The sequence below is a fragment of the Sinocyclocheilus grahami genome, unplaced genomic scaffold, assembly GCF_001515645.1.
Source record: "Sinocyclocheilus grahami isolate Dianchi unplaced genomic scaffold, SAMN03320097.WGS_v1.1 scaffold396.1, whole genome shotgun sequence".
In the NCBI taxonomy this organism is placed as follows: Eukaryota; Metazoa; Chordata; class Actinopteri; order Cypriniformes; family Cyprinidae; genus Sinocyclocheilus; species Sinocyclocheilus grahami.
In genome coordinates this window covers 367,592-384,291 of record NW_015505575.1, presented here as the reverse complement: position 1 = coordinate 384,291, position 16,700 = coordinate 367,592, and the positions used below count along the sequence as shown (strand labels likewise).

Sequence of the window (16,700 nt, the reverse complement as noted above, 5' to 3'; positions counted from 1 at the left end):
AAAAAAAAGTAACTTGCGTTACTTATTTGAAAAAGTAACTGAGATATTCTCTTGTAAATTAAAAAGTAATGCGTTCCTTTACTAGTTACTTGAAAAAAGTAATCTGATTACGTAACTCGTGTTACTTGTAATGCGTTACCCACAACACTGCTCCCCAAGGTTGTATTTATTTATACAATACAACAGTAATATTATGAAATATTATTACAATTTAAAATAACTGTTTTCTGTTTGAATGTAATGTACAATGTAATTTATTCCTGTGCAAAGGTGAATTTTCATAATAATTACTCCAGTTTTTAGTGTCACATGATCCTTTAGAAATCAGTCGTGCTGCTAAATAGTTTAGAGCTTTTTTCAGGAATCTCTGATGCGTAGAAAGTTCAAAACAGCCTTTACTTGAAACAAAAATATTTTGTAACATTTTAAATACCTTTCACTTTTGATCAGTTTAATGCACCCTTGCTGAATTAAAGGTAGTGTAAAATAAAGCAATAAGCTCCGTGAAGCCGTGGTTTACAGTGAATATATAACAGCTAAGGGGCGTTGTTAGGTACGACGCGAAACTACGGCTTCACGGGGCTTATTGCTTTTATAAAACGGTTATTCCTGATACGTAGTAAGGTTTCACAAAATAAAACAGAGCAAATAAAGTGTACTGATATTAACAAAAACAGTATTCTTCCACCAAACAACGTAGCGCCTCAGAAACAGTTGTGGTTGCTACAAAGTGGCTGCAGAGTAACACACAGAAGTAAACAAAGGTGTGTGTTTGTAGAGTAATTTACAACAGCGTCGAACGCGGCTCAGCCAATCAGAATCAAGGACCGGAACTATCAATTTTATAATACTCATTTTGCATTTTATTTTGAATTCAAATGTTGCCAGTTTTATGTTTCCACAACAGATGCTTTCCATAACACTTGCTTCTTTTTCTTGTTTAAGAAAAATGACCGTAAGCCATTATTTGATGTCAAGAATCCCCTCTCATAAGTGCAGTCAGGGAGGAGAAATGCTCTTTACTTTAACTACACAAACAGGACAGAAGCTAACATGACACTAAGCAAGCTGTCGAGCAAGCTGTGTTTTTTTTTTTTTTTTAGATTGAACATGAAATATGTCAAGCACCCAGTGTATCTTTGAAATACATTGTAAAATTATGATTCATCGCAGAGTTGGTTGGTCTGGTTCAAGGTTCAGTACTCTTTATCGAAGAAATGTCTGAAATGCCTAATGGAGAAAACGAATGGGGAAAGTATTTCCAGAAGCCAAGCCACTGGAAAAGGAGGTAGTCTGTGTTGAGCAGTTTCCTGCTTTTCTCCTGACTGTATGCGTTTGCAGTCAGACCCGCGCACTTCCACACATCCAGGTCAGTGTTCCCACACCAGTGCCAGTGATGCAACGAGTCTACAGGCCATCAAAGGACATCTTGTTCTGGTTTGGCTGCATAAGGTGCAAAAAATGTGACCGCTTTTCATTGGTTGTTTATTTGGAATCAAGTGCGAATTCATTCCAGACCACCTTCTCAAAAGCTCTAAAAACCTGCAGTCTGCTATCTGCACCGTACCTCCAGACATAAACAGCAGGAAAAACAGAGCTGACTATCAACTGCAACTTCCTCCACAACACTGAGTTTGCCATCTGCAGGAAAAGAGGGTGGAAACTCGAAAGACGTTCAGTGAGATTCTTTTCTACATTATAAATATGCACTGTAAAAAAAAATATTTGTTGAAGTTATAAATAAAACAAAGGTTACTGGAATACATTTTACAAGAAAATACTATTTCAGTCTTTCTACTTCAAAATTTCCCATTCAATTCAATTGCTGCTTGCCTGTTATTTGTAATTATTTTTGAAATTTACTAGCAATTTCTGAGTGAAAATTGTTTCTACACCAAATTAGACTTACAGACAGCTTAGGGTCTGTTTGAACAAATATGGTTGCATAGCTTTGAGACTAAGACAGAGATTATTATTATTAAACACATTCATTTGAAACCTTGAATTAGCATATCTGGAATGAGCAATGATTTGCTGCCAAAAAAAAGAAAATTGGTGTAGAAGAAATGTTCACTCCTAGTACATTTCACAAACAATTACAAAGAAACAGTAAGTAACGTTAAATGAATCATGACATTTTGAAGTAGAAAAACTGAAAAGAGTATATTCTCCCAAAACAATAATAATAGTAATCTTTGGTTTATTTATAAATTCAAAAAGTCATTTTTACAGTGTAGTTTGAAAATGGTGAATGTTATATAAAGGGTTAAAAAAACGTAAAATGTATTATATGCTGACAAAAAAAAATGCAACAACTAACATTCTGAGATGTTTGAAAAATGTTAGTGGCAGGAAATTATTAAAATGATTTTCTGTTCTGTTGGTTATTTTTACCTCAGTCATTCTGACTTTCTTTACACATACTAACTGTGTTACTTGAATACTCACACTGAGGCCCTAGAGAAGTGTGCATAGGCAGTGCTGAAGTGAAGTGCAGCTGTAACGGCAGTAGAATAAATGGGAGCATTTGCATGGCGTCATAAATCAGACTCTATAACCAGCAGCAGCCGTCCAACGGCCGGGCAGGAAGAGGAAGCAGTTAGGAGGTTATCTGCCACACTTCACTTAGACACATCTTTAGACAGCATGACTCATTAATGGGGTTAAACAAACCCTTCAACAACAAAAAAAGGTGAAAGCTCTCTTTGATTTCTCTCCGATTCTCTATTATACACAATATTAGAAAGTTTTGACACAGCTCAAATGTTAACACTTTAACACACATTCCAGTATGATCCATTTCATTCGTTCATTTTCAGTATCACTGCATAACAATGTTTAATATTCTGTCAATGTGAGGGAACAACTAAAACTCCACTTGTTATTGATTTAATTAGAGGTTAAACAAGCTAAAAGTGTGGGTTTGTATGGTATGTAAGATGCATTGTCTTGATGAGAAGTATCTTACGTATTATAGATAAACCCACACTTTTAGTTTGTTTAAAGGGCCACTATTAAGCACCTTTTTACAAGATGTAATATAAGTCTCAGGTGTCCCCAGAATGTATCTGTGAAGTTTCAGCTCAAAATACCCCACAGATCATTTATTATTATTATTATTAGCTTTTTTGTGCCTGTATCTTTAAATGCAAATGAGCTGCTGTTCCCTGTCCCCTTTTCCACAATAGGGCTGTTCCTTTATAGCTTGTACGTCAGATACTCTGATAAAAACATCGGTTTGGTTTTGATTATCATGTCTATCGTGCTGAAATCATGCGTTTTAAAGCCACATCAGTTTAAACTTCTGATATAGTGTTTTCTGAGTGCATACATCCAAAGCATGCGCACAGAAAGCAGCTGTCACACAGCATGTGAGCACTAAACTAAGTTCTCTTTCATGTCTTATTGCACTTAAACTGTCAAATACACACAAGGTTATGATAAAAATACACGAGTTACAAAAACACAGTCGTTATGTCTGTGAAGGTAAATAGCTGGGAAATAAATTGCATGTTTCTATTAGATCTGTGTATTAATTGACAGTAGCGTATTACAGCGGTTCTTAATTCCGGTCCTGGGGAGCCCCGCTCTACACATTTTGTATGTCTACCTTATTTAACAGGTCATCTGATTCAGATCATCAGCTTGTTAGAGGAAAGAGCTTGTTACACTCAAGAACTGAGACTGTCAGATAAGGGAGACATAGAAAATGTGCAGAGTGGGGGTCCCCAGGACCAGGATTGAAAACCACTGGCGTAATATACAATACCTACTGCTGCTATGCTGTTAATATGAGCCACAGAATTCAATAAAAACAGAAAATCACTCACTACTCTTGACTGAATATGTTCTGTAGCTTTAATAAGAAGACATTTCTTACTTGAATGCTGCTTTTAAATGCTGTAGCGTGAAGATAAACAGGGCGGACTGTGTGGCTCACTCAAGGCGGGGTCTATGCTAATACGGCAGTGTCGTGGGCGGGGCCTGTAAAATGTGACGTCACTTTGTACAGATTCTGCGAACCGCTTGTTCTGAGACACTGTTTATTATTTATTATGGGGATTAAAAAAAGGAGCGGTGGATTTTTTATTTTATTTTTTTATCATTATAGGGTGGTTGTGTAAACACTGCCAGCACACATTTATGTTCAAACAACATGTAAAAGTGAATTTTGCATAAAAGGGGCCCTTTAAACTCTAATTGAATTGATAACAAATTAGAGGTTAAAAAAGCTAAAAGTGTTGGTTTGTCAATACATTTAACCACGAAACTCCATATAAAAGCGAACAATGATATGTTGATATTGTTTTGTCATTTATATTATAAATTGAAAAAGAAATATGTATCATTTGTTGTATTATCTTCATTTAAAAAAAAATAAAGTTGTGTCCAGACTGTTTGTTTGTTTATTAATTTATGAGAGAAACAGGCATTCATTGTCAATAAAATAATGTCACAATTAGGGCTGCACAATTAATCAAATTTCTAATCGCAATTACAATTATGGATGCCACAATTACGTAATCGTTCAAAGTCCACTTATGTTATTCTGCATGCTTAAGATATGTTTTTTTTTTCTTTCTACATGTTATCTTAAGGGTTTTTCCATTGTTTTAGTTTTAGTATAACATTATAATACCATTCATATTTTTACTTTTTTTATCATTTAAAGATGAAATCAATCTGATGTACATTTGAGGCTTAATACTGTAGAAAAGCACTAAAGGTTTTTCAGTTAGAGTGTTTTCAGCTTGTTTATTTTCATATAAAAATACGGCATGCAGTTGCATCAAACAATGGTATAAACATCATTCAGTGTAAATTGTGATAATCGTAATTAATAATCGCAAATTACAATTTCAAGGGAATAATCGACAATTATGATAATTATGTCATAATCGTGCAGCCCTAGTCACAATTAATTATTATTATTTATGTATTATTATTATCATTATTACTATTATTATTATCAGTTATACATTTAGTCGGTACCAATATCAGTGACATCTCATGGATTTAATACCAATTTTGATACCACAGTAAAACTGATATGCTATTAAAAACATTTTAAATGTTTACCTATTTTTAATTGTTTAAAAATGATAAATGAACACTTTATATCAATGGCATGTAACCATCAATATTTTTCAACTAAGTAAACACTGGAGAAAAAAAGAAAAAAGTAAACACTCAATAATCAATTGAATCCCAAAGAAAGACTCAATTTTCCCCTTGTAAATAATAATAATTATTATTATTATTTTCTGTATGTAATATAACTTTTTTCTTCTAATAATGGGATGATAAGCCTTCAGTATTCTGAGGTTAAAGAAACAATAGCATGTTTATATGGTAGAACTCAAGCAAAGACTACATGAAAATATAACAGAGCTCCATGCTAAACAAAGATAGAATTAAACTAAAATAACCATATTAAAGATAATCATAGACATTCATCATTGAAGAAACACTGCACTTTTCTTAAAGATGAGCAATGACTGGCTCGTCTGGAGTCTCTAAAGTAGGTGAACTGTGAGTAATAGGCTGTATTATGCAGATGCAACCCTAATTACATCACGAATATAGAAAATTGGATCAGCACAAAGGAAAAGAACAATAAAGATAAGATAAAGAAGGTAAGAATGGAACAAATGGAGTGTTGGAGACTTGTGGAGCACAGCACAGGACAATATCACACATGCTACACATGCCATCAATCAGGGCTGTGTGCCGATCAGAAATGAACTGAGAATGTCTTTTAAATTACAGCTTAATTCCTGAATTTAAAATGAGGTAGAAAACAGAATGCAGAATTGTAATTCAAATTAAATTAAGGGTGTACTCACACTAGGCACGGTTGCCTTGAACCGAGCCCGAGTGCGATTATCCCCCCTCCCTACTCCCCCGCTGGCCTGCACTCACACTTGCACTAAACATTCTGGGCCAGAGCACGCTTACGTCATGTATGAGATGACGGAGAAAACCACTTTCGCTAATATTCTGCTGAATAATTAATAATAATTAATTTATCATTCATGTCGTGCATTGATTTTCACTTGTATGTATCAGAAAATGATTACGGAGGCAGCGGAGTTAATGAAATAATTTGTAGTTTTACTCGCAAACTACATTTCCTGTTCATCAATAAGGTAAGAACCAGAGCCATTATAAACCTAAATATACTTGATTAAATTAAATTAATTGAAAAGTGTAGTAGTAGTAATAGAATATGTTTGCGGTCGTAATGATGACAGTAGCGCACACAAAATAGTATCTGTTCCGGGCTCCGGCGCAGTTAGTACGCACACTGCATGCGTACCGCGCCCGAGCCCAACCGAACCGTGCCCTGGCCCACCTCTTCCAACCGGGCCAGGGCCGGCTAAATGAACCACGCCCGAGCGTGGCACGGAGTGCTCACACTAGTCAAATGAACCAGACTTTGGGGGTCAAACACGCTTGGGCATGGTTCAAAACGCCTAGTGTGAGTACACCCTAAGAATTAAAATGTCCTGCAATTCAAAGACATTCCCTTGCTGTGTGTGTAATTTTAATTAGAAAAAAGGTGCAACTTTAATGCACATTTCTGGTCTTACTGGATGTGAGTCTTTATAATCTCTGATCAAAACTGAATAACTTATTCTTCCTCTTAAATTACTTTTGTTTTCTGAAAATTATTATTAAAATTATTATATTATTTACACTGCATTTTACACCTAAAAATGCTATTAAAAACATTAAAACATTGTTTTAGTTCAATTATTTTTATTTATTTATTTAGTTAGTTAATTAGCATTAGTGTACATGTACACTGAAGTTTGATTCTGACACCATGACTTAAAACATTTAACATTAGGGATGTAACGATTCACTGCAAGCTGGTTGAAAATCGATACAAATATGTGACGATTCAAATCGGTTGAGATGTTAAACGAATCTCGATCCAGTTGGGGGTAGGAGTTTATATGAAAGTATCTCTGAGGGGAACTGACTGTCTTTAGAAAAGTTAAGATGATATTTTCTTTTAATCTTGTCTCTGTATTATGCATATTAAAGCAGCGTTCATAAGCGATGTGCTGCTTTGTTTACAGCGGTAACCAAGAAAACGCTGTATTACTGCTGTTCCATAAGTGCCACCTGCTGTCAAAGAATGAATCTGTGTCTCATTCAGAGCTTCTGCAGTTTTTTCGTGCACATGTTTTATGTAGTATAGTTTCACAAAACTAAAGTCAGAGCATTCTGTTTTTGTTTTAAAAATTAAAATTATACAAATTAATTTAGATTTTAAAAACTGCTCATGCTGCATGTATTCAGCATCTTTTTATGGATTGTGATTCAAATGCAGTGGTTGCCTCTAATTTTGAATGGAAAGAGCACTGGCAAAGCCATTGTTTATATGAAGGGTTTTTTTTGTCTTATTTATTTGATTAGATTTGGGGTTTGTTTTAAAATTTCAATTTAGTTTTGTTATTTGACATATTTCTCTTTCACTAAGAAATGTGCAGCATTTTGTCCAAGCAATAATAAAAGGACACCTTTTCATTTATAATTTGTCTTAAATCACATTTTGTTTAAAAAACCGTGAGAAAATCGAATTGTGAAATCAGTATCGTGAATCGAATTGAATCGTGAGCTGAGTGAATGGTTACATCCCTATTTAACATTGTATCTGTTCTTAACACATTACTAACCAATCCTACCATAATTACTGTTACTGTTTGCTACATTATCATACTTTTTGCTCTAATGTACATCTATAGAAGTCTGTTTAAATAGTTTATACATTACAGAAATTATTAAAATATACAGAAAAAAAGTTGTATAATTGGATACTGGATACATGTTTTTTTTTTATATATATATACTGTAGCTTAGTAAATGGTAAATTAAGGCCCTCATCATTGCGTTTATGCTAGATAAATATACCGTCTTGGTTACGTATGTAACCCTCGTTCCCTGAAGGAGGGAACGGAGACATCACGTCAGATAACCGATGAATTGGGATCTCGCTTAGAGAGACCAATCTACTTCGAGTGTAAACTAAATGAGCCAATGCACATTGGCATGCGGTTATTGCAGCCAGCTGCCGTTGATCACAGAGTGAGTATAAGTAGGCAGCAGGTGCAGCGCATATTCAGGTTTTCGCTGAGGAGCTGAGCCGGGGACATAGCCGGGCCGAGGCCTCAGGATTACCTGGGAGTCAGCCGGTCCAAACTCCAGGCATGAATCGTCAATTGATGGCAATTGATGTGCCAGTGCAGTTGGGGGCCCGTCCAAACCCAGACACTGCAAGCCCATCGAAAGTGGCCCCCCAGCCGGTGGTGGTGGAGGCATCTGTGTAAACTACGGCATGGAGAAATGAAGGGTCTGACCACGGGGTGAAGGATTGGCGGCAGGCCGGTGTGACTCGGACCCGGTGAGTGGACACATCAGGACTCAGCCATGGAGCCAGTGTTAAAGCGGTCTCATATGAAACAGCCCCAGCGGCGTGACTGCCTCTGCAGCTGCCATATGCCCCAGGAGCCTCTGAAACTGTTTCAGTGGGACCGCCGTCCTGCACTTGAACATATTCAGGCAGTTCAACACTGACTGAGCACGTCCTTGCATGAGGCGTGCTCAACCGAATCCATCTCCATACCAAGAAAAGAGATCCTCTGCGCCAAGGAGAGTTTGCTGTTTTCCCAGTTGACCAGAAGGCCCAACCGGCTGAGGTGCAAAAGCACCAAGACCCTGTGTGCACACAACTGATCCTGAGACTGAGCTAGTATGAGCCAGTCGTCGAGGTAGTTGAGAATGCGAACGCCCTGTTCTCTCAGGGGAACAAGGGCTGCCTCCGCAACCTCTGTGAAGGCACGGGGCGACGGGGACAGCCCAGAGGGCAGGACCTCGTACTGATATGCTCGTCCTTTGAACGCGAACTGCAGCAATGGTCTGTGGTACAGAAGGATCGACACCTGAAAGTACGCATCCTTCAGGTCGATCGCTGCAAACCAATCTCTGGGACTGATGCACCCGAAGATGCGTTCCTCAACATCTTAAATGGTAACCGGTGAAGGGCCCGGTTCAAGACACGCAGGTCCAAGATCGGTCGTAACCCACTACCTTTCTTGGGTACAACGAAGTAGGGGCTTGTTTTGTTTACTGTGTGGAGATGTGCTGAAATCGCTTTTGGTCTCATACTGTATCATGTACCTTGTCAGTGTCATGCGCTTTGCTTGGCCATTTGTTGTGATAAACAGGAAAGTGTGTCCAGCTGAATTCAATTTGAGTTTTGTTAAACGAATAAAAAATTAAAAGCTTAGTTTACCACGGTCGCGGTCGTGTGAAGACCGAAGAGTGTAAAGACCATCGACTCTACCGTGCAGGGACACCGGCAAAGGATAAGTATCGCTTTTTATTTCTCCTCTTTCCTACTACTTGTTTCACTTCTGTTTCAGTTTTTTATAACCATTTCTTACTATGTGTCAGTAAGTTGTTGTTATTTTAGCATGTGTGTTTGGCTCAGTGTTATTTTTTTAGGATTACTGATAAACTAATGTAGTTTGATTTGTATTAGTTATCTATTTTAGTTTTAGTTACAGTTGTAGTAATGTTGTCATTTTATTAGTTTTTTATTATGTCTAAATATGTTTTTTATTAAGTTTCAGTTTTATTTAATTTGAGTTATTTCAGTACTTCAACATACAAAATGGAAATGAAATAATATATATATTGAATGTATTTATATATATGTACATGTATATGTATATGTGTGTGGCTGTACATACACACATATGTAGTTGTTTTTTGGTGTTTGGCTTAGTGTTATGTTAGAATCATTATTATACTCATACCTTTAGTTCTTTTAATATTTTGAATTGTTTTTAGCTTAATTTTTTTTTGTTTTCATTGAAATGTTTAGTTTTGGAATGTTGTTGTACGCATTTGTCATTTTTATTTAATTTATTTTATTTCCTTAAATGTGTATATACATACACAGTATTTAAAGTTTTAGCTTTTAGTTTTAATTACTTTTTCTTATTTGTAAGTCGCTTTGGATAAAAGCGTCTGCTAAATGACTAAAAGTAAAAGTAAAGTAAAGTAAAACCCCATCCCCATATCAGCTGGAGGGACCGGCTCTATTGCATCCTTCGCCAGTAGGACTGCCATCTCCGCACGCAAGACAGGAGCATCAGCCGCCTACACTGATGTGAAGCGGATGCCACTGAACTTGGGGGGATGCCGGTCGAACTAAATTGCATAGCCGAGTCTGTTGGTCCACAGGAGCCAGCGAGGCGGTTTGGGTAGCCAGGCACCCAGACACCACACAAGCTGGACCAGCGGGACCACCGACGTACCAGGTGGGGCAGAGAGGTGGAACACAGGGACCTGAAGAGGGGTCTGAGTGTGCAGTGCAACACTTGTCTGGTTTCATGGTTTGGCAGAGGGTGCATGAGTAGGGCCTTTGATGACGCTCTCGAACCGCCCGCTGCTGCCTGCTGGCGAGAGAGGAGGATGAGTGTGGTCCGGTGTTGGTCCGTCCGCAACTCTCCATGCCCTCTTGGGACCAAGAGACAGAGAAAACTGCTCTCCTGTCGAGATTTTTGGAAACCAGATTCTCAGTCCGGCCCTCCTCCGGGGGAGGGAGAGGTGCATTCACCATCCCCCAAAGAGCAGTTCCCTCTCTCTCTGGGTCGCCCGTCCCGAGGCCTCTTGCTCTTCCACTCACCGCCAGGTTGATGGGGGCCTGGACCTGGCGGGGCGGGGCAGGGCGGCCTGCCTACGTCCAGCTTCACGGCGCCGCTTGCTTGAGGTTGCTGCGGATGCGGCATGGGAGCGACGAGCAGGCTGGGGCTCTGTGGCCGGCGGATGGGTGGAGGCAGAAGCTGCCCGCTGGGGCAGAACATTGGATTGCCTCAGTCTGCTCCCGTGCAGCCGAGAACTGCTGGGCTATGTTCTCGACTGTGTATAAGCATTGCTGGACAGACCAGACAAGTACCTACAGACCCAGAAGGGGAGGCACGGTTCGCCCTGCTGGGTGGAGGTGGTATTAGGACACAACTGCATCGCAATTGACCGCTCCACTGCGGGGGACACCCATATACCCTCTAGCTGTACCACCGTCGAGAGTGGTGAGGGAGGAGGAGTTAGCAGATCAGTTTCCGATAAGCTGCCATCCACAACCTGGTAAGCCCCTCATGCACCTCCGGGAAGAATGGCATCGGGGCGGGGTCTCAGCGCAATCGTCCAACCTTGAGGGCACGGTGGCGGTCTCCACTCGAGCCCTACCCTCACGGCGCCCCGGGAAAGCATAGCCATTATTTCCGGATCTGATTGCTACAGTCCCGGAGGCAGCAGCCAAATCTTCCTCTACAGAAAGCTCTGGCTCACTCTGCGATGCAGCAATCGACATTCGGTCATCGGGAGGAGCGCCAAAGGATACTGCTGGTACGCTCCTTGTAGAGGGCCCAGCACGTTCCATTGGCAGCTCAACTGGTTGCGGAGTGCAAGAGGAGCGATGGTCCCCAGAGGGTTGGTTCCCTGGAGGGTTTGCCATAACTGTTAACATCAGACCACCCATGCTACTGTCTGAAGTAGCCCCCGCCATGACGAGAACTAGATCGAGGCAGAGGCAACAGAGCTCTGCCCCTTTGAGGTAACGGAGCTTGGCCCGCGACTCCAAGATGATCATCTTCTCGCAATGAGAACATGACTCATCCACAAATGTAACCTCAGCATGCTAAATGCCCAGGCATGTGAGGCAGCGATCGTGACCATCACCCAAAGCCAGGTAACGACCGCATCCAGAAACGACCGGGTGATACATTGTCTGTAGTAAGACCCACATCGTCTGTACAAAGACGTAACGTCGAGTTTGCTAGACGCAACATCGTCTTTAAAAAGATGCACCCGTGAATACTCTTTTTGGGAAAAAGCTCTTTTAGCGTGCTGAAGTACACAGGGGAGATGGTCACCTGCAACACAAACAGGGGGTAGTGCAGCCTGATGTGTGCAAACCACTCAACACGGGAAACCACCACCGCTGAAGCACCGTACCGCCAACACGAAGAGCTCTCAAAGAGCGCGCTGAACTTGTTCAGTCTTCTTCTCTCAGTAGAGTAGTCAGGAGCAAAACGATGTGATCGCTCGGCTCTGAAGCGAAAAGCTGAATATGTGTTGCACCTGCTGCCTACTTATACTCACGCTGTGATCAGCGCCAACTGGATGCAATAATCGCATGCCAATGTGCATTGGCTCGTTTAGTTTACACTCGAAGTGGATTGGCCTCTCTAAGCGAGATCCCAATTCGTCGGTCATCCAGCGTGACGTCGAGAGTGACCGACTGAAAGGGAACTCTTTGTTTGTAACTTTTCTTAGTAACATACAATCGCAGAAATTACAGAAAATGTTCCAGAAAAGGAGGAAAACACTGAGGACAAAGGAAAGCAATAACTCAACTGAATTACAGGTGCGCGCACACATATCAGATCCACAGGAGAGTACTGGCAACTTTGTGGCAAAATAAAATTGAAAAATAAGCAATAATATCTTTCTGCAGCTCGAGTAGGCATGGAGAGCAAACAGTTCCACAGACGGTCATGCCAGAAGGTGCAGATAGTCTTCTGTTGAAGAAAAATCCCCATTGATACTGAACAGTAAGGGTGGGCGGCATGACAAAAATACTTTGACAAAGTATGAGTCATTCGATATCAACGATAAGCATCTGCTAAATGACTAAATGTAAATGTAAATGTAACAATATTATTTTTGCTGGAAATTATGATATAGGAAAATTGGTTGTGCCCGCACATCAGTTTAATTCTACATTAATTCTGTATAAAAATTGTGGGATTGTAAAGTTTATTTCATTTATTACATTTCTATTCGGCATTAGTATTTTTAAAACCATCACAGAACATTTCCTACAGCTTAGTATCACAATATGATATCATCATTTCATGTCAGACAACTTTGGACAAACTCATCTAAATTTGTCTCTATTCCCTGTATTGTGACAGAATAGTCATGATATTCACAATGATTTTGCTGGAAATATAAAAATAACATTTAATTTGTTTTTATTAGGCTAAGTTCCACAGAGATCATTAGATCAGATCCCTATAGATCAGCATGAAACAGAGTTGTTCACTGACATTAGGGGTCTTACTTGGGAGCCCCAATCACCTCTGAGGATTGCAAGAAACGGCCAATGACTATTGGTGAGTGGAATTTGCATGCCAAGCCACTCCCCGTACATACAGGTATATAAGATGGCGGCATGCATCCACTCATTCAGATTTTTGCTGCGATTTTCGCTTCGTGGGCGCCTTTTCAACTAGAAAAGAACTACAAAAACTACAAGAATGATGGTCTGCAGGAAGTTGGATTGTTACATATGAGACCGCTTCAGCACTGGTTGCACAACCGAGTCCCGAGATGGGCATGGAACTACAGCATGCACCGGGTGGGCGTTACCCTGGGTTGTCGCCACCTTTTCAGCCCCTGGTCAGACCTTGCTTTTCTACGGGCAGGTGTGCCCATGGAGCAAGTGTCGAGGCACGTTTTTGTCACAACAGATGCCTCCAGGACGGGTTGGGGTGCTGTATGCAACAGGCATGCAGCTTCGGGCTCCAGGACAGGACCTCGATTGCAGTGGCATATAAATTGCCTCGAGGCAATACTGCTTGATCTTCAACAGTTCCATCTGCTGCTGCAAAACAAGCATGTACTCATCTGTACGGACACCACTGCAACAGTTGCATATATCAACTATCAAGGGGGGGTACACTCTCGTCGCATGTCGCAACTCGCCCACCATCTCCTCCTTTGGAGTCAGACATGGCTCAAATCGCTGCACGCCATTCATGTTCCAGGGGAGCTCAATTGTGCAGCCAATGCTCTCTCATGACAGCTTAGTCTTCCGGGAAAATGGAGACACCATCCCCAGGCAGTCCAGCTAATTTGGAGTCAATTCAGGGAAGCCCAGGTGGACCTGTTTGCTTCCCAGGATTCATCCCACTGCCAGCTGTTCTACTCCCTGACAGAGTCCCCCCAAGGCATGGATGTGCTGGCATACAGCTGGCCCCAGTGTTTGTGCAAGTGTGCCTTTCCCCCCAGTGGGCCTCCTTGGACAGACTCTGTGCAAGATCAGGGAGGACAAGGAGCAGGTCCTGTTGGTTGCGCCATACTGGCCCACCTGGACCTGGTTTTCCAATCTCATGCTCCTCACAACAGCCCATCCCTGGATAATCCCAGAGGAAGGACATTTTTTCTCATGGGCACCCACGTCCCGATCTGTGGAACCTGCATGTCTGATTTCTGGATGGGATGTGGCAGACCTCACTTGCCAGACACTGACAGACAGTGACAGACAGTCACTGTTAAGACAGCGCTTGTGGTCATGCTCACATCCATCATGAGGGTTGGGGACCTGCAGGCATTTTCGGACAACGAATCATGCCTTGAGTTTGGGCCGGCTGACTTTTACGTTACCCTGATACCCCAGCCTGTTTATGTGCCCAAAGTTCCCACTACTCCCTTTTGGGACTAGGTGGTGAACCTGCAAGTGCTGCTTCTGGAGGAGGCAGAACCAGCTCTTTGTCTGCTTTGGAGGTCAGCAGAAGATAAAGGCTGTCTCCAAACAGAGGTTGGCCCACTGGCTAGTGGATGCCATCGCCTTGGCGTACCAGACACAGTGCCCCCTGGGGGTGAGAGCTCACTCCACTTGGAGTGTTGCCTACTCCTGAGCATTGGTGCATGGCGCCTCTCTAGCAGACATCTGCAGAGCTGGTTATTTAAGGAGAATTGGCCTATATGAGATGTTTGTACAAAATGTCCCAGAACTAAAAAAAACCAGGTGAAATCAGGTCCCCAGTCATAGGCACATGGGCACCCATTGTCTCGCCACAGTGAGGCATTATGAACCAGATATATTGATGTTGAATTCTCGTGCAGATCTAAATTGTCCAAAATAAAAGCACTATCTGCTATATGAGAACTGTTCACCACTGTTCAGAGTTACTGGAAAATGCAGGGAAGAGTGCAAGACAACCCTAGAGAAAGTTCATTTCTCAGTAGGGCTGCAACAACAACCAATTATTTTGACAATCAATTAATTTAACGATTATTAGAACAATTAATCGACTATTCGTTGATTATTTCACAATTTAATCAGTAAGCTTTGATTGATTATTCAGCTTTTGCAATTATTAAAAATATTGAGTTCTTATATTCTAATAATCGAATAATTCCAATAATCAATGTACTACATTATGTTAATGTCGCACAACGTCGACAACATGAACTCTGTTTCATCGGCTCCCAAGAAATGCGATGCTTTCTTCCCCGCCATCGTTCCTAATCTGCGTATTACTGCAGGTGTGTGTCATGTCATTCATGTACGTCATGAGCACATGTGCACTTTGGTCAGAGTGGCAATAATGCGATTAAGGTGTTTACATGCCTGCATATTTAGATTAAAATCGGCGTACGCCACCTATGTTAATACGATTATGCTTGCTGCAATTATGAGCTTAATAGCATTATTTAGATTGAAGAATTGTATTTAGATGAGGTAAATTTGAATCGCAATATTGCCAAAATCTCATTATAATCGCATTAAGAGTGTGCATGTAAATGCACTCATTGTGAATGTATAACATTATATAATCAGATTTTCCACATATGTTTCACCACATGTAGTTCGAAATCCTTGAGGCATCCTTGATAAACGTCTGGTTGTAAATATTCCACTAAAAAGGTAAAAGTTTCCAGGTAAAGGCATGACAGATTTCTTAGGTAGACGGTTTGTATTTCGATTGGTTTGTCAATCAAGGTCTATCAGATATGGATCCAGACTCACATGTATAATTTCCTATTTGTTATTTTAATCTTGCTTCAAATTTTTCTGTTCTTTCTCACCGTTATGACATATACTGGTAACAAAACCCTGGTATAAACACAGTAGAGTCTGAAACATTACGTTACATTAAGAGCAGTAAGCTATAGGCCTACAGTCTGTCTCAAACACTCATTATAGCCTCCTGTTTAGACACCAGTCTACCCTAGTCAAGTATGAAAACTATTCACTGGCAGTGGACTTTAAACCTCAAAATGTTAGGTTTCTGTACTCAAACAATAAAGCAAACACAAAGCCAAATTAAAAATGCAACTTAAAAAGTTCAATGAAGTGGAAAATGAGTAGGGATGCTTCGATCTGCCTTTTTCACCTACAATACCAATTCCGATACCTAGGGGTCAGTATTGGCCGATACCGATCCGATACCAGTGAAGGTTTTTTTTTTTTTCATTTAAATAAATGTAGAATTTTTATATATCTGTGTGTGGAACTGATAATCATTCTTTCACAGTCTACTAAATACAGACTTTATAAATAAAAAATAAACAATAATTACAAAAGAATTTAAATTAAAAAAATACAAATACAGTCTCTCGTCGTGTACTGATGTTGTAACCCGCTGTTCGGTGAGTCTAGTCAAGTCTGTTCTTGTCAAGTCTGTTTATGCCTAGTCAAGTCTGTTCATGCCTCGTCAAGTCAAGTCTGTGTATCTAGTCTTCATCTGTTTGGATATTGTTTGGATCACCTGTAAATAAACTGCACTTGGGTTCTTCACTACGCTCGCCTTCAGTGGACTAATTCGTTACAGAATACACGACCCCATAATGAACCCAGCAGATCGCCTAGTTCGCCTCCATCAAGGTAA

The 16,700-nt window shown here is 40.5% G+C and overlaps 1 protein-coding gene across 1 annotated transcript in view; it reads right to left on the bottom strand.

The window, feature by feature from the left end:
• LOC107550324 (low-density lipoprotein receptor-related protein 1-like) overlaps nt 1–10,883 on the bottom strand; it is a 112,802-nt gene extending 101,919 nt beyond the window's left edge. Inside the window, exon 1 of the mRNA XM_016231596.1 lies at nt 10,706–10,883. Coding sequence (XP_016087082.1) covers nt 10,706–10,883 — 178 coding nt within the window. The remainder of the gene's footprint in view (nt 1–10,705) is intronic.
• Between the last annotated feature and the right edge of the window lie 5,817 nt (nt 10,884–16,700).